Raw genomic sequence first — 25,762 nt, forward strand, 5'->3', positions numbered from 1 at the left:
ACTAACCACAAGATCCTTGGTTCAAACTGACCAGCCGCTCCTCGGAAACAACACTATGCAGGTTTGTTGAGTCAACTGGACTCGACAGCACTTAACAACAAACTTTTCCATTCCTACAGGCAAATCCCAACCATTCAGGTTATTTTTCAAAGCAAGCTAAAATACATCAAATACAAGAAAACCACAACTAGCATATGAGCAATTATGTTCCAAATGTGATGGATTTATTTTACTCTGATGCAAAAACCAAAGATTTCACTACAGCACAGACCAATATATTAAAAGGTCATGAAAAAGTGGTGTGGGACATGCAGGACGTGATGTACAAACTGGAGGATCAGGTCATTTCCTTTATAACAAGACACTACACTGTTATTGAGGAACACACTTAAAATAACACTGAGGAACTGAACTGAAATGTGGCACAAACATGACAACTTCCATGCATGCCTTCAAGTACCTCCCTTAGGATGGACTTGCAATCTCTAGACTCCAATGTGGGGAGGAGTACAATTCTTTGGAAGAATAAAAAGTTCACACTTTTGAAATTTCACAGAAGAATTTTAAGGCCAAAACATAGTGGGCTCATTTGTCTTCACCTCCAGGGCCAAATCTGATTGCTTTACTCAAAACTACATTAAGCTTCTAGTTCAAATCCCAGCCCAACCTTGTGACCTCCTGCATTGAAGTTCTTTCCATCAATCAAAGCTGACAGGGTCAGTTTGACTCCTAGAAGGAAAAAAAAAACACCACAGTTACTTATAACAATCATTATCATCACATCTGAATTTTCTAGAACAAGGGATGAAGTCAATGGCATGGATTATTGTTGGGTATCAGACTTACAAGCATAAAGCTCTTTCTAAATTTACTTCTTGCTGTGTGCCACTGAGTCTATTCCAAGTCATAACAACACTCTGTTACAGACTAGAGCTGCCCCCATAGGATTTCGTAGACTGTAATCTATACAGTATCATGATAAATGGAGAAATGATTGTGGGTTCAAGTAAAACAAAATCCTTGACACTTCCAATAAATGCCCATGGAAGTAGCACTCAAGAAATCAAACAATGTATTTGTACTGGGAAAATCTGCTTCAAAAGACATCTTGAAAGCATTAAAAAGCAAAGATGTCACTTTGAGGACTAAGGTACACATGACCTGAGTCATGATACTTTCAATCACCTCATATACATGCAAAAGCTGGGCAATTAATAAGACTGAAGAAAAACTGAATTATGATGCTGGCAAAGTATATGAAATATACATGAATTGCCAGAAGAATGAACCAATCTATCTTGGAAGAAGTATATCCAGAATGCTCTTAAGAAGCAAAGATGCCAAGACGTCATCTCACTGTACTTTGGACATGTTCTCAGAACCATCCCTGGAGGACATCATGCTTGGTAAAGTAGAGGGTTAGTGAAAAATAAGGAAGACTCTTAAGGACATGGATTGACACACTGACTGCAACAAGGGTCTCAAACAAAACAACAATTGTGAAGATGGCAAAGGACTAAGCAGTGTTTCGTTCTGTTGTACATTAGGTCATTATGAGTCAAAACAATCAATGGCCCCTAACAACCTTTACAAGAACAGATCCCCAGGTTGTTTCTCCTGCAGAGCTGCTGGTGGGTTCAAACTGCTGACCTTCTAGTTAACAGCTGAGCACTTAACCACAACCCTTAAATCTCCAAAGGGTTATCTGTAGTTATTTGATCTGCAATGAACAGTACATGATCATGGTGACGTTTATTTGGCTTTAAGAACAATGAATGATTAATCTAACTCACAAACCAGAGTGACCAAAATTATAATTGTTGGTTCCAACTCATAGGGACCTTGTATACAGTTTCTGAGGAGCAGCTGGTGGGTTTGAACTACCAAGCCTGCGGTTAGCAGTCAAGTGCTTATCCTACAGCACCACACCAAGACCCCAAATATTATAGTTACAAGTACATAAATACTTAAGCAAAAGTACTTGTTCTTGTTGTTTTACTGTTTTTCTGGAACACCTAACTGTTACAAAATGGTCTGAACCCACGGTGAAGGTTATTTTCATTATTCTTCCATCTCCTTTTTCCTCAATTCTGCTGATATTAATTCTATTACCTACCTGGTCGAAGAGTCTGAGTATAACCAAGTCCAATCAGGCTGGCATTATTTACTTTAGCCTAAGATGAGGAGATGAAATAGAAACAGTTAGAACACCATCAACTTCATAATAGGTAAGTCCACTTCATGTACCAGGTTTCCAAAGTTAAGGCTTCTTAGGACCAATCAATAATTACTGAAACTGATAAAAGATAAGCCTTTAAAAAGTCAATTAGAAATGGTAGGGATACATGCTTACAATAGAAGTGACCTTAAGAATGAATGCTTAAAGACCCCAAACAAAAAATTTTAAAACACTGTGTAGTCAAGCACCTGTATACACTGAGTTCTTAGAGATGCCAGTTTATAACCTCTGACAGTGGTTAAAACACAAGCTCTGGTAACAGAGAGATTTCAATTCAAATCTATGGCACATGACCTTGAGCAAGTTACCTGACCTCTCCTAGCCTCTGTAAGATTGGGGTGAGGACACGTGGAGTAGTTGTGAAGAATACATGAGCGAATACACAGAAAGCCCTTAGCATAATACCTGAAATTTAAGAGCTCAATTTGTTATTATTAATAAGAACTACCAACAACAGGAACTCCTGGTGTAGAGCTGTAGAATCAGCACTGGACTTCAAACCACAAGGTCAGCAGTTCAAAACCACTGGCTGGTCCTCAGAAACCCTATATAAGGTCACTGTGAGTCAGAACTGACTCAACGGCACTTAACAATAGGAATAGTAATCAAATCCCTTGAATTTGCAGATAAGAATATTTTGAGGCTAAAGAGAGAAAATGACTTGAAAATATTAGTAGCCAAATACTGGAGTAGTTAGAATTAAAACTCACATTTCCTGACTTCAAGTAATACTCTTTCACTACACAATGAGTCAGCTCATTGCAGTTAATAGAGATCATGCAAACTACAACCCTGTCACCACATTCCAAGAGCAGATCCATTCTGGTAGTAGATTCTTACAGAGAGAGAAGTTCTACAATCCAATTTATATTTAGCAGCAATGCCAAAACGGGTGTTGTTACTGCCAGCCGTCCAAGCAAGGTTTATTGAGGTTTCAATCTTCTCATTAACCTTCTGGTAGATAGACCCTCCAAACTCAGTGCCATCATTCCTGTTTCCAAGAAATAGGAAAGAGTTAAAAATGTCTAGTTTATACCATTACTGTTCTTATAATATGGGGAAAAAATTCTAAGATTATCTCAACAAGGGTCCCATTTTGCATTACAAATTTCAATAAACTTCTAGCATTTAAATGACTACTAACCAAGACAACTAAATCCATTTAAGTTTTTATAACTGCCTAATTCAAATGTGGAGTCCTGGTGCGGCAAAGTAGAGTAAGCACTAGACTGCTAACTGAAAAGCTGGCATTTCAAACCCACTGCCATTCCTTCCATTTCCTTAGAAACTCTACACAGAGTCACTATGAGTCAGAATCTACAGTCCTTCAAATGTAGTAAAAACAAATCAAATGTAGTAACAACTGATTCATTTACTTGATGCAAATTTTGCACTAAGACAGACTATCCTCAGGCAAAAACAACCTATAAATCTCTGAAATTTTCATAGAATTCACAAACTTCAAAGTAGAGTTCAAGGGGGTGGGGGAAAAGAGGTACAGGTATAGGAGTAAAGCCAATCCTGAATTCCATTTGTGACACCATTCTGAAGTTAGAAAGCGTCCTCTCTGTATAGCTAGGAGGTCCTGCCCTAGAGAACTATACCAAGTTCTGCTTCAATGCATCACACAATATAATCCTTGAGTTCTGACCATTTCCTAACACTACTGCCTCATCAATTAACAATGCCACTAGATTAGATTGCCTAACAGCTGCTTATAAAACTTGAAAAACATGTAGCTAGCACTTTGCTTTTTCTTCCTGGTAGAGTAGCAGTACCCAGTGGGTACAGACATAAAATACAACTGAAACATCCAAATTCTTTGAGCCAACAAGGTGCAGCCTACATAATCAAATCCCAGGAATGCTCTAAGAACTCCTGCTGCTTCTGAGTGTTAAAGGCAAACTGGATTCTGACTAAGAGCACCTGAAAACCTCCAAATTACTGGTGATGTTCCAGGATCAATTTGGAAGCAATTCTCAGTTATCCAAACAAACCTGCCTCCAGGCATTGCCAAGACAAGGATGCTGCCAGAAGTAGCAGCTACATCTCCAAAGGACCGCTTATATCAGGAGGTAAGCCATGCTCTGGGTTCTTTCCATCCCCATGATGTTGTAGACTTCCCTGAAGTCTGGGGTAAAGGTGAGAGGCCAGTGATGACCAGGCAACACAGCACTCTACACCAAGTACTGCTAACCTCCTTGTAATGTTTTGTTGACTTTGAAAACCATACGGGTTAGGTGTCCACCATGGCTATTAAATGCCAAGTACCGTCACTTCTAACTTTCTCTGTATGCCAGTAGTGGCCACCATTTTTTGGGGGAGATTGCACTGGCATTACCAAAAGAATAAATGACAAACACTCACACATGAGTGTGCAGCTGGAAATCTGCAGCCTTATAACCCAGGGCGAAATTATTCTGTGACAGTTTGGATTTGGCTGTGTCAAAACTCATCTGATAGCCAGCAAGCCAACCTTCAAAGGCCAACACAGCCCAGCCATAGATGGTTGGTCCTGAAAAATCTATATCGACATTGCTGCCAAGACTGAAACAATCCCTTTTATAGGAGGCCTTCAACTTTCCACTCTTCTTTCTGTAAAAAAGACAAAAACAAAACAAAACAACATGAGTTTCTACTACAGTCCAGCAATCTTTATAGTAAGCCTATCTCTCCCCTAACTTAAATATTAATTGTTTTGGTAGACTACATACACAGAATAAAAATGTTTCAAGTGACTTAGCTCACCAAATATAACTTTGCTAGAATCATAAATGTATAAACAAATGCAGATAGGATCCCTTATCATTAATTTGATCAAGGCATGAGCAAAAGTAACAGAAATAAGTATTTCAGTGCCAAATTAGTATTTTGAAGATACATATATATGTATGTATATCTATATATATATAGATAGATAGATACAGAGAGATAGATATATAAGAAACCAAATCTCTCTATTTCTAAATACCCAGTTATCACTTATAAATCATTAAACCCTCCAATGGAGAGAAAGGAGTCCTGTTGTGCCACTGGGGGTTAATGCGCTGGACTGTAAAGTTGAACCACAACATGGTCAATGGTTCAAGCTCACCAGTCGCTCCTTAGAAAACCTATACAGGGTTACTATGGGTCAGAACTGACTCAATGGCACTTCACAACAACAATAACAATAAAGTAAAAGAAGTCTGGGTGGTGCTGTAGGATAAGCACTGGACTGCTAACTGCAAGGTGAGCAGTTCAAATGCACCAGTTACTCCCTGAGAGAAACACAAAGCTTTTTGCTCCCGTGAAGATTTATAGCCTCAGAGACCCTATACATGGGTCACTATGAGTCAGAATTGACAAGGTGGCAGAGGGTTTGGTTTGGTGGGGGGGAGGGGGTTTGGTATTATAGAAAAGTATACTTTTTTGAAGATCAATACTGGAAACACTAAATTGGTTCTTAAAATCCAACATATCCTATTCCAATGAGGCCTTTTATGAAATTACTTATTTAGAATATAACTGAAGGACGCAGCAGGAAAAACATAATCTGTTGTTATAGCTGAACGAATGCCACTTTATATTCATCTAGCACCTTTTTCCTTTAAGAACATCAGCCTCTATAAGGCAGATAGGAAGGAACATTGTGCCCATTTTATAGATGAGGAAACGGAGGCAGAGAAGTTAAGAGATTAATAAAGCAAATCAATGGCAGAATTACTAGTACAGTGTTCTAAACTGAAGAGAGTTATACTCTTAAAAAACTGAACTTCTAACAACATCCATGAATCTTCAGAGTATTGTTTCAGAAATATCGGTGGTCTCAGACTCCTCTAGCTCTTAAACTGGTGCTATGTGCCTACTTGGAATCTATTTACAAATCTTAAATTTTATGATAAAATTTTGTTCATCTTTTCAATTTTCAAATCAAAATTTCATAGTGTCTCAAGTGAGTATTCAACTTTACTATATACATCAGTCCTCTAGGAGTCCTGGTGTGATGCTGTGGGCTAATGCGTCAGACTGCAAAGCTGTTTGAACTGCAAGCTCAGTGGTTCAAGCTCACCAGCTGCTCCTTAGAAACCCTATACAGGGTCGCTATGGGTTGGAATTGACATCACTTCCCAACAACAACAGTATTCCTAACAGCAAACTCCTTAGCATTTCCTGTCTCTAAGCTTTTCATTGTAACTCCCAATTTGAAAGCTCACTATCCTATCAGGCTATAAAACATTTCAGAAAATAGGATTTGAATAATTACCCTGTGTTCGGTACAAATATGGTATCAAGGGTCAATTTCAACCCTTCAGCCAACTGAAAAATAAAGGTTTAAAATTAATAAATTTTCAATTATCTTTTCAAATCAAGAAACCAGTTCTAAAGTTTTCCCTTACAAGAGTAAGTCAATAAAGTCAAATATTAAAGTATCACATCACATATCAAATTATCTACCATCTTCTGTTCTCCCCTGGACCTCCACCTTCATAATGATACTTCTACCAAAAGACAGGATGAAATTTATAAGTCAAATCCAACCACACAAAAATAATGTAAATTATAGTACAAAAACAAAATAATCTTGTTACTGTCTTAAAATTATTATTACTGTATAACCTGACATTTAACAACCCAACCTAAGCAATTTATTTAGCTAGATATATATAGGGAGGCTTCAAAAAGTTCATGAAAAAATAGAATTTAAAGATAATGAAGGTGGTAGGTAAGAGGGGGGAAAAGAAAAAATAATAAAAATTTCAAACTGATATCTTGTTTTACAAAACAACAACAAAAAGATAATGAAAAAACTGTATGTATGTCTGTGGGGACCAGAAGAGAAAGCAGACACCATTTTCTTCTAGGCTCACTGAGGGACTTACATGTTGCAGCAAGGAGGGTCCCTTACAGCCTTGTTTGCCCACTTGACAACAGTTATTAAGCTGATTTAACAGAATTAACATGTCCCAAAAAATCTTTTAAAAAAAGAAAAGTGATGAAAATCAAAGACCCATGTTAACAATTAGTCCAATGGATTAATGGACCACATAAACATCAGTTTCCACAACCCTAAGACCAGAACTAAATAGTGCCTGGCTACCTCTACCAATCCACAACTCGTCTGTTGGTTTGTTGTACTGTGGTGGCTTGCATGTTGCTGTGATTCTGGAAGCTAAGCTGCCAGACAAAGACAGACTAGGGAGAAGGAGAGACAGACTACTTCCAGGTAGTCACTGAAAAACTTATGAATAACAGTGAAACACTGTCAGCACCAGAATATTGAATACTGAAACATGATGAAGAACACCAGAATAATGTTAGCTATAGTACCGGAATATGAGCCCCTCAAGTTGGAAGGCACTCAAAATACAACTGAGGAAGAGCTGCCTCTTCAAAGTAAAGTTGACCGTGATGATGCAAATGGAGTAAAGCCTTCAAGACCTTCCATTTGCTGATGGGCACAACTCAAAATGAAGAGAAACAGCTGTAAATATCCATGAATAATCAGAACATGGAATGTACGAAGTATGAATCTAGGAAAATTGGGAATTATCAAAATTGAAATGGAACACATAAACAGGAACATCCTAAGCATTAGGGAGCTACAATGGACTGGTATTGGCCATTCTGAGCCTGACAATCACATAGTTTACTATACCAGGATTGACAAATTAAAGAGGAATGGCACGGCATTCATCATCAAAAAGAACTTATCAAGATCTGTCTTGAAGTACAACACTGTGTGAAAGGATAATATCCATACAGCTACAAGGAAGACCAGTTAATACCATTATTACTCAGATTTATGCACCAACCACTAAAATCAGTGAGGATGAAACTAAAGAATTCTACTGACTTTTATCAAACATGCAATCAAGATGTATTGATTATGCTCAACCTTAGAACAACAGGGCTCTGTGATCTAGGCATAGTTTAATGAGGGGATATAATACTAAGATTCTTGACTGTCTTATGAATATTGGTTTCTCTTGCCTACTACTGTAAAATAGACACTTGAGTGGGATAGAAAGGAATGTCGGGAAACATGATTACAGAAAACCTATAAGCCCATCATCAGCGTATAACTGAGTAGAATACAGAAATGGGGTTCCAGAACTTGCCCAGTGAAATAGGCCTCTTGTGGAGTCTTTGCAGTGTATAGGACCTTAGGTGGAATCCTAAGTCCCATCTAGAACCTTCTGAGGTGGGACACCCCCACTAGAAAGGACAAGCAGACCAGCCTGGAACAGTTAGAGTGACAGAAGATACATTTTCAAAGAAAGATCATCAAGAAAAACCCAAAACAAAAATGGCAGTATGACTGGCTACTACAAGAATAAGCAATCAAGTTCCTTCAGGACAAACCCCCCTCTAAGACTAAAACTTAAAGGGAATACATGTAAGCTTGCTGGCAACCATACTGGTCTACTGGTAAGTGGAAGAGGGGGAAAGGCAGCAATGAAGAAATGGGCTGAGTTCAACCACAGTCCATTGACTCCTGTTGACCTGGAGATGAGAGAGAGAAGAGGAAAGGCTGGTTGGTCTAAAGTGAGGGGAGATGTACAAGAACACTCAAACTTGCAGATAGTACCAATCTGACCTAGCCTTGATGGCTTGATAATCAGAACTCAACTAGAGGAATATTAAAACACACACACACACACACAAGCAATTTTTTTTTTAGTGTTCATCTTTTTTTTTATTATTTATTTTAATGTTTTATTGTGAATTATATGATAGTTTACATGGGAGAACATTAGTTTTACATTCATTCTATCGTATATCGTTTCATTGCCATGGTTACAATCCCTTCCATGCAGCATCAACCAACCAAAGGGTATACGCTGCAAGCCTGCCCTCTACTCTCTCCCCTCCCTACTCCCCTCGCCCCCAGTCTTCAGCACACAGTGGCTCTCCCTCTCTGGATCTAAAGTCCCCAGCTGCTCCGTCTCTCCACATCATCGTCTCTGCCTCCATCTCAGGCATCACTGCTTCTCTGGGTAGGGTCCTGCTCTCCACTCTTCTCCACTGATGGTCCTAGGGACCTCCGCTCCTAGACTAGAAAGTTAATCACTTCCCCCTTCCTTGCTATAAAATGTCTATCTTTACATTTCCAACCCTAACAATCAGTCCTGATAACAATTACTCACTATTGTATCACCAGAGACCCATCTGCATTTCATTTCATCAGCTCCGCCTAGACAGATTGGATACTACTCACTGGAGATTCTGCCTTCCTACAGGCCTCTTGGCTCTAGGTTCCCTCTTGAAAGCTTGTAAGCCAGTCACTTCTTGCCTTTGTAGCCCCACAAGCAATTTTTAATAAAGGAAACAAGGGTAAATTGCTACAATTTGATGAACCTGACCTATATTCATGGAGGTAGTAACTATAAATACCAACAGAGAGGAAAGGAGTCTTCACATCAATTATCAATGCTATACCCTCTGTACACAGGGCAGATAGGGATGGGCAACTTAAGACATTGGCTACCTAAAATGAGGGGGCGATAATGGCACAAAGTGATTGGCTGACAAGGTTTCAAGGGGGATCTTAGTTTAATACTGTATGGAGAAAGAAAGAGTCCCCGCTGAATAGTTTTCATCTTATCTAGATGGGTTTGGTTAAAAGAAATGACGATAAGATTCTTATGATTCAATAGTGAATAATTGTTATCATGACTAATTGTGACTATCACAATTGTAAAGGTAGAAGTTCTGTAACAAAAACAGGGGAGTGATTAATCTTACAGTCCAGAAACAAAGGAGCCCAGGATCATCAAGGGAAAAGAGCACAAGTGGAATGCGAAATCTTATCCAAAGAAGCAGTGACACCACAGATGGAGGCAAAGATGGGGACATGGAGAGAGGGAGCAGCTGAGGACTCCAGATTCATGGTAAGAGAGGGGCTAAGAGCTGGCGGCCAGGAGACTGACTTGCAGGATGCACCCTTTGGTGGTGTAAATTTTTATATATACCTGAGTGTTTAAAAAAAGAGCTAAAGTGAATAGAGAGAAATACTGTTGACTGATGGTACATGGAGGGGATTATAATCATTGCATAAAACAAGGTGTATGATTTGTCAAATGTAAAACTGATGACTGCCCTGTAAACTTTTACTCAATCCACAATAAAACCTTAAATAATAATAATAAAAAAAGATGTATTGATTAATGGCGATTGGAATGCAAAGGTTGGTAACAACGAGGAAGAATCAGTAGTTGGAAAATATGGCATTAGTGATAGAAACGATGCTGAAGATCACATGATAGAATTTTGTTAAGACCAATGTTTCAATGCAAAAACCTTTCTTGAACAACATAAAAGATAACTATACACACGGACTTCACCAGATGGAATATACAGAAATCAAATTGACTACATCCATGAAAACTAATAGTGGAAAAAGTCCAAATCCTTAGTCAAAACAAGGCCATATACTTATATGCAAGTTCAGGCTGAAGCTGAAGAAATTTCAAACAAGTCCACAAGAGACAAATCCTACCTGAATTTGAACATGTCCCACCTGAATTTAGATATCATCTGAAGAACATATCTGATGCATTAGACAGTAAGGACCAAAGACCAGAAGCGTTGTGGGATGACATCAAGAATGTTAGACAGGAAGAAACCAAAGGGTAATTAAGAAAAGAAAAAAGGAAAAGATCAAAATGGATGTCAGAAGACACTCTGAAACTTGCTCTCCAGCATAGAGATGCTAAAGAAAATGGAAGAAAGAAGGAGGTAAAAGAGCTGAGTAGAAAGTTTCAAAAGTGAAATATTATAATGATATGTGCAAAGACCTGGAGTTAAAAAACCAAAGGAAAGAACACACTCAGCATTTCTCAAGCTGACGGATCGGAATTAAAAACTCAAGTCTCGACTTGAAATATTGAAGAATTCTAGGGGTAAGATACTGAATGTTGCAGAAAGCTTCAAGAGAAGATGGAAGGAACACAGTCACTGTACCAAAAAGAAGTGGTCGATGTTCAACCATTTTAAGAGGTAAACATATGATCAAGCACCAACGATACTGAAGAGTCTAGGATGCACTGAAGGCACTGGCAAAGAACAAGACTGCAAGAACTGATGGAATACAAACTGAAATCTTGCAACCAACTGATGCAACACTGTAGGCATTCACTCATCTATGCCAAGAAATTTGAAAGACAACTACCTGGTCAACTGACTGGAAGAGATCCAGTCCAAAGAGAGGTGATACAATGGAATGTGGAAATCATCGGTCAATATCATTAATATTGCATGCAAGTACAATTTTGCTAATGATAACACTAAAACGGCTGCAACCATACACTGACGGAGAACTTTCAGAAGTTCAAGTCAGATTCAGAAGAGGAGTTAGAACGAGGGATTATCACTGCTGATGTTCAGATGTATCTTGGGTAGAAAGCAGAGAATACCAGAAAGATGTTTACCTGTGCTTTATTGACTATACAAATGCTTTCGATTGTGTGGATCATCACAAGCTATGGACATCATTGCAAAGAATGAGTATTCCAGAATACTTGTGCTCATGAGGAACCTGTACATAAACTAAGAGGCAGTTGTTCAAATAGAACAAGGGAACACTGAATGAATAAATTAGGAAAGGTGTGTGCCAGGGTTGTATTCTTTCACCGTATTTATTGAATCTGTATGCTAAGCAAATAATCCAAGAAGCTGAATTATATAAAGAAAAACGTGACATCATGATTGGAAGAAGACTAATTAACAACCTGTGATATGCAGATGATACAACTTTGCTTGCTGAAAGTGAAGAGGACTTGAAATACTTACTGATGGAGACCAAAGACCACAGCCTTTGCTATGGATTGTACCTCAATGTAAAAAAAAAACAAAACTCCTCACCACGGGATCAATAAACAACATCCATATAAATGGAGAAAAGACTGAAGATGTCAAAGACTTCATTTTGTTTGGATCAACCATCAACACTCATGGAAGCAGCAGTCAAGAAATCAAACGATGTATTGCATTGGGCAAATCTGCTGCACAAGACCTCTTTAAAATATTGAAGATGATAGTCTGAGGCCTAAGGTGTGCCTGACCCAACCTATGGTATTTTCAATAACCTCTTATGCATGTGAAAGTTGGCCAGTGAATAAAAAGACCATAGAAGAATTGATGCACTTGAGTTATGGTTTTGGAGAATATTAAAAGTAGTATGTACTGCCAAAAGAACAAACCCAACTGTGTTGTAAGAAGTACTAGGATGGCTAGACTTTGTCTCTCACACTTCAGACATATTATCAGAAAGGACCAGTCCCTGGAGAAGGATGTCATGATTGACAAAGTGGAGGGGCCGAGAAAAAGAGGAAGACAACCCTCCTCCCCTCAAGTTAGATGGGATTGGCACAGTGGCAGCAGCAATGAGCTCAAATGCAGCAACAATTGTGAAGTTGGCCCAGGACCAGGCAGTGTTTCATTCTGTGGTGCAGAGGGTAGCTATGGGTCGGTACCAACTCGATGGCACCTAGTAAGAACACCACCACCATCACCAACTGCTCTTAAAAGGATCACATTAAAGGTCCTGAATAGAGTGGGACAAATACGTGGAAAAAAGCTCAATATCAGGTAAGAGACCAAGATAACTGGTCAGACAGAGACTAGAGAAATCCCAGGACATGCTCCTTACTGTTACCCTTCAGGTCTGGGATTGAACTCTTCCCCATGGCTCAATTTTTAGCCATAATGACAGGTCTATAAGGGGAATGGTAACAATAGTGAGGTATGCACAACTTAAAATTATCTGAGATTCAAAGGGCAGCATTTTGCATTTACCCAAGGACAAAGTTCATTACAGTTAGGAAAGGAGAAGGAATGGAAACAGGAAACACAGGGAGGAAGTGATGTTGCACTGCAATCAATGAGATGAAACAAAATGTGCATGAATTATTTAATGTAAAACTGATGTTCTGCTCTGTAAACCTTCACCCAATTCACAATAAAAAGTTAAAAATATGAAAAATTTCCAGAAATTTTTGAAGCCCCCGTGTACAATACTGTACATATAAGCATATTTCTAATAGTGCCCTTTACACAGCACGCCCTAAACAAATAGATACGTTGTCTTTGGTACCATTCTGTGGGGCCCATTTTGCAATTATAACAAAATAAAAACAAGATCCATGTAAACAGTCTGGTCTACTCAAGAGAAGCTCAGCTGTACTAAAGAGTAAGTAGAGTTGGTCAGAACAAAGATGCAATGTAATAATTAGTAAACTCACAAATAAGTCTTACTTTTTAGAAATAAACAATAAAACATACCAAATAAGGCCACCTGCAGATACACTGTAACACTTAGCCAGATAATATTTGGAGTTTGTTCCTTAAACAATCTGTAAAATGTATTTAATCTACAAATAACTTCTAGTGCTTTCTCTTACCTTATTTTCCAAAGAGATTTCTGTCCCAAGAGTATTGTCTGTGTTCCATTTTTGGGTGAAAGTAAGTCCATAGCTACAGACCTTATATTTGGTCTCTAGGTTGCCTGATGCTTTCCCTGTATCAGTGTAAGCATGACCAGAAGTAGAAAATTCCTGATAAGAGAAAAATAATTACCTAAAAATTAGCTCAAATGAAAACAAAACAAAAATCACATCAGAAAGTAGTGTTGGATGCATCAGAAACCAATATAATTTACTCTTTACAATGGCAAATTGTTTCCTGCTTTCCTTCTTTCTTTACAATAGAAATGTAATGAAAAGATCTGATACTGGCTAGCCAGTTTCAGATCTTTCCATTACTCCACCTCTCTTACTAATAGCAACAACAATAACTACAATAAGGATGTGAACTAGATGCCACTGAGTCAGTTCCCAGTCATAGAGACTACCTACAGGGTTTCTGTAGTGGGTGGTGACTTTGAACTGCAGTTCAAACCAACCTTTTGGTCCGGTATTCATCCTACAGTGCCACACCGTAAATTCTCTACTTTAAAAGACAAATGTTTTACTATATATAAACTTCTTTACTAAAAAGGCTAAAATATTGAACCTTAAACAGTTTACCTCCATGATCTAAAGTTCTCCATCATACTTTTCCTATTAATTTTTTTAAAATCCTTAAAAATCCCAAAACACTAGAAGCACCACCCTACCCCACTGTCCTCACTTTGTTGAGTAAAAGTTTTCTTGCTTTTGTCCACAAGACTATCTGTAAAACTTTCAGTATCTGAAAGTATCTGGTCATTGTTCACAGCAAAATGGAATGTTAATAATAATTTCTCTCTCTTTTCTTTTTCTCCCACAGTCTAGCTTTGAAGTTATTATGCTGTTGTTGAGTGCCATCGAGTCAGTTCTGACTCAGCGATCCAATTTAGGGTTTTCAAGGAGTGGTTGGTGGGTTTGAACTGACAACCTAACAGTTAGCAGTCCAGTGCTTATCCTATAGTGCCATTATATCCTGCTCCCTAGATGTGTCCTTCAGTCATATGACAACCAGCAATTATAAACAGATCTCCTTCTAGGGGGATGGAAACAGTCATCACCTGGCACTGTCCATCTATGTATGAACTGTCAGGGGGAAAAAAACAACATTCTGATTGGTCCTGTGTTTAAGGCACATTTCTGAAATGTTGCCAACAGTAATGAAATACTACCAACTCTGACCCATTCTGTTTTACTGCCTGCAATATGAATCCTCCCTGTTAACTCTTGTTCTACAGGCTAAGGAAGGAAACAACTTTGAAACTATGGTCTGTTTATCAACACCAGCTAGAAAGTTTCACAACAGATTATCATGCTGCACATTAAGGGCAAGGCCTTAGTAAAAATGATAAAAGCATTACACACAATTCTTAATGTGATATTTTCATTTAGTCTTTTAGTATGCTGAACAGTCCTTTTTTTTTTTTTTACCATTTTCTTTCACAAACCTGACAACTAAAGCAAATATAAAGCTTATTTTTTAATGATATGAAATTTTATACACAAATTAAGGTAACCATATTTATTCCACATTGCTTCCTTACTGTTGTCATTTCTTAATTTGAAGTTCTTTCAAAAAGCTCAAATACTAGAGGAATAAATACTAGAGGCCAGAATTTTATTAAGTTGAATTCCAGGCTTCAATTGCTTCAGTTTTTATTTCATAATTAGGTCAAGTATAAAATACATTTATAACATGCATATATAGCTCTACATTAAATAATAGTAAGCAACAAAACAACTGCAAAAATATTAGTTGAAAAAATACCAAGATACAATTTAAGAAAGCTGGATCAATATGTGAAACCTATCTTAAATTGATACCAAAGACCAAAAGCAGCCATAAAAGCAAGCAACACAAACATGCTTTTTTTCCCTTACCATCTGAATGAACAATCCCAAACCACAGGAGCATGAAAGGGAGATAAGATGTTAAATAATGACTTTTGTGACATGAGTCTAACTTGAACAAATTCTGAAACTCTATTCAAAATGATGTTGTTGTTACAAGCCATCGAATCAATTGACTCATAGTGACCCTCTATATAGGGTTTCCGAGGAGCAGCAGTCTAGTGCCTATCCCACAGCACCACAACAGAACCCCAAAATTCTTCTACTTCAACAGAGCTGAATACAATGTGCTCATATTGCTACTGAGTCAATCCCAACTCATAGTGATCCTATAGGATAGAGCAGATCTGCCCCATAAGATTTCCAAGGCTGTAAATCTTTACAGGAGCAAATAAGCAACTCTTTCTCCCTCAGAGACTGGTTGGTTTGAAGCACTGACCTTATAATTAGCAGTCAAGCACTTTAACCAATGCATCACCAGGACTTCTCTTCTTGAGGGTCCCACTGGTGCACATATTTTATCCACTAGACACTGGACTGTAATGTCAGCAGTTCAAGCCCACCAGCTGCTCCTTGGAAATCCTATACAGGGCTGCTATGAGTCACACCCAACGTGATGGCACTTAACAACAACTGAGAAACTCAGGAATACATTATTGTGACAAATCAGGATTATACAGAGTCAAAGTGTCATTAACAATTCCACATGCCTCTTGACCTTCGAATTAATGTTGCTAAGTGCTGTCAAGTCAATTCCAACATATGGCGACGCTATAGAGGGGCTACAAGGAGTGGTTGGTGGGTCTGAACCGCAACCTTGTGGTTAGCAGTCCAGTGCTTGTCCTACAGTGCCACATCAGGACCCCTTCTAATTAATGTTGTTGCTGCTAAGTGCCATCAAGTCAGTTCCTAATCACAGCGACCCTGTATAGGGTTTCCTAGGTTGTAAATCTTTACAGAAGCAGAAAGCCTCATCTTTCTCCTACGAACAGCTCGTAGTCTTGAATTGCTGATGTTGAGATTAGTAGCCCAACTCATAACTACTACGCTACCTAAACAGAAATAAAATCTGTACCACTTTGAATAAGTAAATACTAAACATTGTGTTGTCAATGAGGAGAAACTAGAAAATGGAGTAAATGTAATCTATTTGTTGAGATTTGTTGAATGAAAGCTATGGTTAATGTCCCTTTGAAAATATGCTAACATATTTTTAACCATGTTAACTTCTACCAAAAAAAGACTTTATAAACATCAATAAAGATTATAATATAATCTACATGCATTTTACTTCTAACATTTATTTCAATCAGTCATAAAAGGGCAGAGATTAAAACAAAATTTTCTAAAACTTGCCTGGACCTATGAAACCACTGCCCTGAGATAATGTTTAAAACTTAAACAAAAAATATCCCCTGAAGTCCTCTTAAAACCAAACAATAGTTTAACTTAACTAGTAAAGAATGTCTGCCTTGGGCACTGTGCTCTTTTAAAATCTATTTCTATGGGATAAAATTGACAAAAGCAGCTTAGAGATTAGGTAAGCGCTATATAAGGCTATGAATTTGCTAACAGGGCAGGACAACTCAATAAAGGAGGGTGAAAGTGGTTGCACAACTCCAAGAATGTAATACATAGAGAAATGCTGAATTAGTGTGCATGTTCTGATGTAAATATTCTCAACAACAAAATTAATTAATTTTTTAAAAAATCTTGCACGAACCCATTGTTGTTGTTGTTGTTAAGTGCTATCAAGTCAATTCCGACCCATAGCGACCCTGTATAGGGTTTTTCCGAGGGGCAGCTGGTGAGCCTGAACCGCTGACCTTGCAGTTCAAACGGCTTTGCAGTCTTACGCATTAACCCACAGCGCCACACCAGGAACCCTTTATAACGGAAGTAAAATTTCTGTGTCCAATGAAAGTCTGAAGATATGGCATAGATCAAAAATATGTATCTTATATCTTCTGGGAGCAAGACACAGAATACTCTCATAGTAAACACCTGCTGTTGTTGTTAAGTGCCAATGAGTTAGGTCTGACTCATAGTGACCCCACATAGGGTTTCTGAGGAGCAGCTGGTGAGTTTGAACTGACCCCCAAAATTCAACCTGATTATGGGTTTAATTGGCTGAGTAAAGATGCTCTCTGAAATATGAGAGTAAATCTGTTAGGAAGAAAGTAGATTGCCAACAGCATACTGCTTCAACTAGCTAGCATGAATAACAGTTTTCAACAAATGTATTTACGTTACATCTATTTTTTAAAATATTAGATACTTACCACTCCACTGCAAGACTTGGTTCTCAGGTCAATTTTGACCATGCCAAACCCTAGACACACACACAAAAACACAGTAAAGTGTGGTATCAAGACCAATTTTTACAATGCAAAAATTAAGAAACTAGTCTGTAGTATCTTCCTTATTAAAAAATAAACAATATTCTCATTAGCTGAGTGTTTTGTACAAAATGAATGCATAACCAAATGATTTAAATATGTTCAAGTCCTCCAAAATGAGTTAGCACATACTTTAAAAAATATTAGTTAAAGCAAGTGACTAAAAGGAATACGCACTATTCCAAAACCCACTACTACTAGAAGACATTGTGCTGAGGTATATGTTGTCGTTAAGTGTTGTTCAGTCGGTTCTGATTCAAAAGGACCCTGTGTAGAGTGTCTGAGGCTTTTTAAATCTCTGCAGGAACAGAAAGCCTTATCTTTTCCCTGGGGAGCGGCTGGTGGGCTTGAACCTCTAACTTTGTGGTACAACGTACAAAGTCTTAGCTTATGGAGCCACCGCACTTCCTGCTGATGTATATAAAAGCTTAAAATATGAAGGGGCTTCAAAAACTGTGGGAAAATATAATGGAGAGATCATGGAATTTTCTATCTTTCAACATTTTTTAAGCCCCCTTGTATATATTTAACATTACTGGTTCAATATAAAACTTAAGAATTTACAGATGATGTTTTTAAAAACAAAACTAAATATTTGGGATCAATTTATGTTGCTCTAGATAAATCTAAAAGTTATATTTTTACTTTCATATAAACACAGCCATTTGGGGAAGAAAAAAAATATAACCCCTACTTTAACTGTCCCCAGGACTAGCAAGAAACATAGGTACTATGTTGTCACGTGTCATCAAATCAGTTCCAGCTCATAGTGACCCTATATAAGGGTTCCGAGAGCAGCTGGTGGGTTTGAACACCAATACTGTGGTTACCAGTCCAGTGCTTATCCTATAGCACCACACCAGGGTTCATAGATATTACGTTATTGTTGTTAAGTGCTGTCCAGTCGGTTCCAACTCATAGAAACCCTACATAGGGTTTCCGAGGTACAACTGATGAGTTTGAATCACCAACTTTGCGGTTTAAACACACACACCTTGCAGCCCAGTGTTATACCAGGACTCCAAATATGTGAGTATATATACATTATATATATATATCTACTGCCATTGAGTCAATTCCAAATCAGTGACCCTGTAGGACTGAGTAGAACTGCTCCTTAGGGCTTAAGACAGTATATATTTATAGCAGAAAACTATCTCATCTTTCTCCAGCAGAGCAGCTTGCTGTTAGCAGCTCAACACGTAAACACATATGTTGTTGTTGTTATGTGCCGTGGAGTCAGTTCTGACTCATAGCGACCCTGTACAGGGTTTCCGAGGCTTTAAATCTTTACGGGAGCAGAAAGCCCCGTCTTTCTCCCGCGGAACAGCTGGTGGTTTCGAACTGCTGACCTTGCAGTTCGCAGCCTGATGAGGGAACTCCAAAAAGTTAATGGAAAAATGGAATTAAAAAATAATGAAATTTCCCCAGAAACTTTTTTTAACTCCCCTGTGTTTATGTATAATTACTTTTCATGCTTGTAAGGGACCCTAAAGGAGTGCTGGTGGCTCAACAGTTAGGCACTCAGCTATTAACCTAGCCTCTCCACAGGAGAAAGATCTGGTAATCTGCTCCCTTAAAGACTGTTGTTAGGTGCCTCTGAGTTGATTTCAACTCATACTGACACTATGTAAAACAAGGTAACACTGCCTAGTCCTGCACCATCCTCACAACTATTGCTATGCTTGAGCCCATTACTGATGCCACTGTGCCAATCCATCATGCTGCACTTCTTCCTCTTTCTCACTAACCCTCCACTTTACCAAGCATGATGTTCTTCTCCAGGCACTGGTCCCTCATGATAACATGTCTGAAGTATGAGAGACAAAGTCTTATCATCCTAGCTTCTAAAGAGCATTTTGGCAGTACTTCGTGCAACAGATTTGTTTGTTCCTCTAGCAGTCCAAGACACTTCTCTAGTACCATAATTCAAATGCATCAATTTTTCTATGGTTTGCCTTATTCATTTTCCAGCTTTCTTTAACATGTACATGCAATTATTGAAAATACCATGGCTCGGGTCAAGAACACCTAAAAGACTACAATCTAGAAAACCCTATGGAGCAGTTCTACTCTGTCACATGGGGTTGCTTATGAGTCAATATTGACTCAGAATCATCTAACAATAACAAAGGACTCTATCTCTAAAAAACAAAATCAAATAACCTGTTACTAGTCATCCCCTTAAATTACTAATCCTTAAACCTCACCCCAGTTGGAAATTCACAATATCATACGTACCATATCCTTTGTTGAAGACATCCTTGGCAGCCTTTCCTAGGTCACAGTAAGCCGGTGTATTACACATATCTTATAAAGAAAATGTGGACAAAGGAGTAAGAATAATTTCGTATTTCTTAACCCATAGTTTTCCCACATTTCATCTTGGGAGAATATCGTTTTCTGTTCCTTTGTGTCTTTAATGCTTATGCCCTAATGCAATCAAAGTTAAGAGATGGCATGTTCTCCCCATAAAAGAACTTTTCCAGAACACTGGAGAATAAAAGGAGTACCCCATGAAAATCAAAGAGGTCATTTCTTCAACTGCATTTCAAAGAAAAGAAAGTTCTCACTGGCTGAAGGAGATGATGCTTTGTTAAATTGGATTTCTTTTTAAAAATAACCTTTCTGAGGCTGTAATAAAAGCCAAAGAGCAATTTAAGGCAACAAGGTAAATATTTTAAGGAACTGTAAGAATAGATGCAAACAAAATTCTTAGAGTTAACATTTTCTGCTTTTCTGAAATTCCGTTCTTAAAATAAGAAACTACCATACTCATTGAAATGTGTTTCATCCAGAATATGCCTTCTCTCAAAGCTCTTCTTTAAATGAAGTGCTATAATCTTAAATATTAACCAAAAAATAGGATGAATTCTGTCTACATAATATGTTTACCAAAATTGGTGTGAACAAAGCAGAAGCCTTCAAAAATCCAAGACATCTTGACTTTTCATCTTGCCTACTTTGTATTCAGCCAACTTTTCTGCTGCCAATATGAGTGAGACACATGTCAATTCTGAGAAGGTAATCTACATTTCAGGAGCCCTGCTGGTGCAATGGTTGGGTGTTCAGCAGCTAGCCAAAAGGTCTGTGTTTTGCGTCCACCAGCCACTTCATAAGAGAAAGCTGTGGCAGTCTGCTTCCTGAAAAATTTACAAGTCAGAACATGCCTTTCCTTTACCATCTTTGTATCCTGGAAAATCTTTTCCTGAAAGAGGTTCTGTTGCATTCATCAGGCCAACTCCAAAGCCATGTCTAATAAATTACAGAAACATCTCAAACAGCCCTATTTGCCCAATTACTTTGACATTTAAGAGTTCAGGAATACCAGGTAATCTTTGCAATTCCTATACCTGAACTATCTATCTACACACTACAACTATTTTTTTCTATTTAGCCTAACTTTTCATCTAAACTTCTGCTAAATTTCTTCCTGTAAATACCATCATACAGAACATGACATATAATGATGAATCACTTGTCAACTGTGAATTTATTTTAAACGTGTGCCTTATCCAAAACCTGTGAAATGATAGGCAGGATGATATAAAGTTACGAGGAAGGAGTTAGAACATTATGTATAAACACACTGACCCATATAATCATAAAACTTTGCTCTGAAGTGACAAAGTTTCAGAGTTCACCTCCAGAGTAATTACTTTACAATCCAAACTTTATACTCAAATGATCATTCTAGACTTTTCATATTTGTATATTCCCAACTTGATGTTATTGTTTATTATTATCACAATTTGGAAAATTTGAAAAGCTGACACTATATGTTCAAATAGAAATGGTAAGCCTTTACATTTTGGTTTTTCTTCTACTGCCAAGATGGAATAGAAAGAAACAAAACCATATATACATTGTGCAACCATACATTTAAGGACTAATTATAATCTTTTAGCATTCTGCTTTGTTAGTTTTTCGAAACCACAGCCAGATATTTTGAAAAAGTTGCATAGTTGGTTTAGTTTACCAACGAATCTCAATTCTGTCTATTTTAAGATGACTTTGCCAGGCCCACTATACTAATGGAAAATGCATTGCTGGTATGATCAAGCTAAAAACTAGACGACTTCATGGTGCTGGGAGTAAAGTATATTTACAAATTTCTATTAGCTCCACAAATGCACTTATTGTTTGCAGATCTGCACAGCGTATGGATGTTGCATGAGATGCATACAGGAGGGGGAAAACTTAACTTGATAAAAATGAATTTACACAATTACTAACTTGACAATCAGCAAAGAGCTCTTTTGTTCCTCATTTTTCCTTTATAAATTGCACGTATAGCACCCTCCCTTTGGTCGCAAGGAATAGAATCGCTCCTCCCTGGTGTTTACCAGCAATTCCAGAGAGGACGCTAGAAACAGAGGAATGGGTTTGGGGTTCGAGGATCCAACTTCCCTAGAAATCAGTCTGTTTAGCCTGACACCTGAAAAGAAAGTCCTATCCAGATACCCGCAGGAGGAAGGTCGAGGCTCAGCGCTGGCACCACCACCTGGGACTGACTGCCAGGAGCCATCACCTGAGGCGACAAGGGGAGCCAGGTCCCATACAAGGACCAGCGCCCCCTCCGCCCGCGCCGCTCTCGTGCCCCGTTAGACTGCTCAGTCCCGCCCCGAACCCTCCGTTAGGTCAGTCTCTGGTAGGGCCCATGCTCTGTCACGACCCACCACTCTTCTGAGCCCTCCCACCAGTCGCACTGGTCCCTGGCCTCGGCTCCTCTCACCTCCAACCAGAGGGCCTGTCTCCGCTCCGCCAGGGCAACGCTGAAGGTCTTCTTCAAACCAACGCCACCCGCGCCTGCGCGACCTCACTCCCACCGCAGCGCCTGCGCGCCCCACCTCCTCCCACCCTGAGTTTGCGCTGTAGTGTCCGGCGGGATTCGCTGGTGGCCAGTCTGGGAAGGGGAAAAAGAACAGCTGGGATGAACAAACACCACCAACTGTCTGGCTTCATATGAGCGCGTGCGCAGGAGGGCCCATCGCGCAGGTGGCTCGGGGATGGGGGGGGGGGAGGGGGGCGTTGACGTGGTGTTGGCCTGGACCTGGGACTGCACTTTGTCCCGGGAAGGGAATCCCATCTCGCGAGAACGCCTGGAGGGTCCTAGTTACTGTTACCAAGGGAGGAACCCGAAAGAGGCGGATAAAGAAGACTGATGGATGCTGAGACTTGATCCAGACCGGTTCCTTCGTGGGCGGATGCTTTTGTAGGACTTTATGGGAATTTCATCATAGACTAACTAGAATTCAAGAATGTGGACCCTTAGGTCATCTCATCTTAAGGATGAGAAAACATTGGTGAAGAGAAGGGTAAGTGATTTCTTCAAGATCACTCAAATAGAGATAGATGATAATTCAAGGCAGGATGAGAAGGTGACTCTTCTTTACGAAGATTGGATGTGGTGGTTTGGTGCCTTCCAGCCAGCCAAACTCTTAGGGATCCCATGCACAATAACCAAACACGGCCTAGTCCGCTATCATCCTTACAACGGTTGTGTTTGAGCCCATTGTTGCAGCTACTGTGTCAATCCATCTCATTAGGGGTCTTCCTCTTTTTCAGTGACCCTCCATTTTATCGAGTCCTAGTGTAGCATTGTAGGATAAACATTGGACTGCTAACCTCAAGATCAGTGGTTCAAACCCACCAGCCACTCCTTGGAAACCCTATACAGGGTCATTGTGAGTTAGAACCTACGTCACAGCACTTAATCATCACCACCGCACTTAACCACTACCACTCCTTTGTTGTTGTTAAGTGCCATCGAGTCTGTTCCGACTCATAGCGACCCTATATACCATTTCTGAGGAGCAACTGGTAAGTTTGAACTGCTGACCTTGCAGTTCAAACCGACCTTGCAGTCCAGTGCATTACCCTGCAGCCTCACACCAGGACTCCTAAGCAGGAACTGGCCCCTCCTGATAATGGGCAAGAGACAAAGTTTCACCATCCTTGCTTCTCAGGAACAGGCTGGCCATACTTCTTTCAAAACAGATTTGTTTGTTCTTCTGTCAGTCCACAGAAATTCACTATTCTTCACCAGCACCAATGGCGCTATTCAAATGCATCACTTCCTTCTCATTTTCCCTTATTCACTGTCCAACTTTCACATGCATATGAGATGATTGAAAATACCATGGCTTGGGTCAGGCACACCTGAGTCCTCAAAGTAACATCTTTGCTCTTCAACACTATGAAGAGGTCTTTTGTAGCAGATTTGCCTAATGCATTAAGTCAGTTGATTTCCTTTGCTTACTGCTAGCAGCTTCCATAGGCATTAATTGTGGATCCAAGAAAAATTAAATCCTTGACAACTTCAGTCTTTTCTCTGTTTTTCAGAGTGTTACTCCTAAAATACTAACCAATAACTGTAGAAGAAATTATGGAAACAAAAATCACCATTTGGAGCCATCATATAATTGATTCAGGCATAATTATCAGTGAATGATGACTGCTTAGAATATTTATACTGTTTCTAAGTATTGTCCCACAGATTATTTACTAAAGCATGAAAAGTAAAGTGTGCCTTTACACCAAAGAAATCATTCACTGATCAAACTTAACAGTACCAGGAAGGGTACACACTACATTATGTATCCCCAATAGCATGTACAAAGAAGGACACAAATGTGGTATTCTTGCCAAAAGATTAAGAAAAAGGACCGTGAATTAATCTAGATTAAAGGAAACAAAAGAAAGGCATGAAACAAAAAGCAATATGTGGTTCTAAACTGGACCTTGAAGAAAACATTTTAAAAATATGTCTATTAGGGGCATTATTGAGACAATTGGGGAGCTGTGAATATAGACTGTATTGTTAATACTGTCGTTGTGTTGTTGTTAAGTACTGTTGAGTTGGTCCCGACTCATAGCAACCCTGTATAGGGTTTCCAAGGAGCAGCTGGTGGGTTTGAACTGCTGACCTTGTAGTTCACAGTCTAGTCAGTTCTGATCCTACAGTGCTACACCAGGAGTCCAATGCAAAAATTTCTGAAAATAATTATATTTTGGTTATGTTGAATTATCCATGTTTTTAGGAGATACATACTGAAGTATTTAGGAGTATTTAATGTGGCACTATAAGATAAGGACTGGATTGCTAATCGCAAGTTCGGTAGTTCAAACCCACCAGCTGCTCTTGGAAACCCTATATAGAGTCGTAATGAGTTGAAGCCAACTTGATGGCACTTTACCACAACAACAGCAGCATATGACAAAATGTTGGTGAATCTAGGTGAGAAATAATACAGTTGTTTGTTGCACAATTCTTGAAACTTTTCAGTGAGCTTTAATTTTCAAAGTAAAAGTTGGGGAAAGAAAACCCCACGAAGTCTTTGAGGCTCAGTCCCCAACACCAAGTTGCTGCTTTAGTCAACAGGCAGATGTAATGTGCCTGCTGTGTGTAAGGCATTTCAAGTTAATCAGATAAAAGGTAAACACCCCCAAGGGACTCATAGTCGAAGACTTGGACAAATAACTGCTGAATGAGGCAGAATATCATAAAAGCCACAAGCAAAGGCTAAAGAAAATGATCACTGGAGTCAAAGGAAGCTGGGCTTGTGTCTCAGCTCTGCCAAATTTATGGTTTTAGGCAAGCAATTTAATCTCTCTCTGCCTCAATTTCCTCATAAGAGAAACAGAACTAAGTAATGTATATTTAAGAGAATGCAATGGGTATTGAATGAAATAATGTGTCCTGGCATGTGAAAAATATTCATTAGTCAATAAAACTAAAGAAAATGAAAATTCTATGGCAGTTTCAAAACTAGAGAGGCAAAACCCGTATTTATTCATTGTTGTTGTGAAGTGCTGTGGAGTCAGTTCTGACTCATAGCAACCCT

At 38.9% G+C, this 25,762-nt stretch overlaps 1 protein-coding gene across 2 annotated transcripts; it reads right to left on the reverse strand.

Annotated features, from left to right (window-relative positions):
* Positions 1-411: 411 nt before the first annotated feature.
* Positions 412-20,223, reverse strand: VDAC3 (voltage-dependent anion channel 3). Of its 2 annotated transcripts, XM_006859921.1 has the most exons (9): positions 20,157-20,223; positions 17,799-17,848; positions 15,547-15,549; positions 13,624-13,776; positions 6,486-6,538; positions 4,607-4,834; positions 3,080-3,230; positions 2,117-2,174; positions 638-729 (listed from the first exon to the last, which is right to left on the reverse strand). In XM_006859921.1, exons 1-9 carry the CDS (start codon positions 20,221-20,223, stop codon positions 638-640), a joined length of 855 nt encoding a protein of 284 aa, XP_006859983.1. The 2 variants fall into 2 exon arrangements, with proteins under 2 accessions (XP_006859982.1, XP_006859983.1); XM_006859920.1 differs by lacking the exon at positions 15,547-15,549 and having other exon boundaries at positions 412-729.
* Between the last annotated feature and the right edge of the window lie 5,539 nt (positions 20,224-25,762).

The sequence above is a fragment of the Chrysochloris asiatica genome, unplaced genomic scaffold (assembly GCF_000296735.1).
Source record: "Chrysochloris asiatica unplaced genomic scaffold, ChrAsi1.0 scaffold00035, whole genome shotgun sequence".
In the NCBI taxonomy this organism is placed as follows: Eukaryota; Metazoa; Chordata; class Mammalia; order Afrosoricida; family Chrysochloridae; genus Chrysochloris; species Chrysochloris asiatica.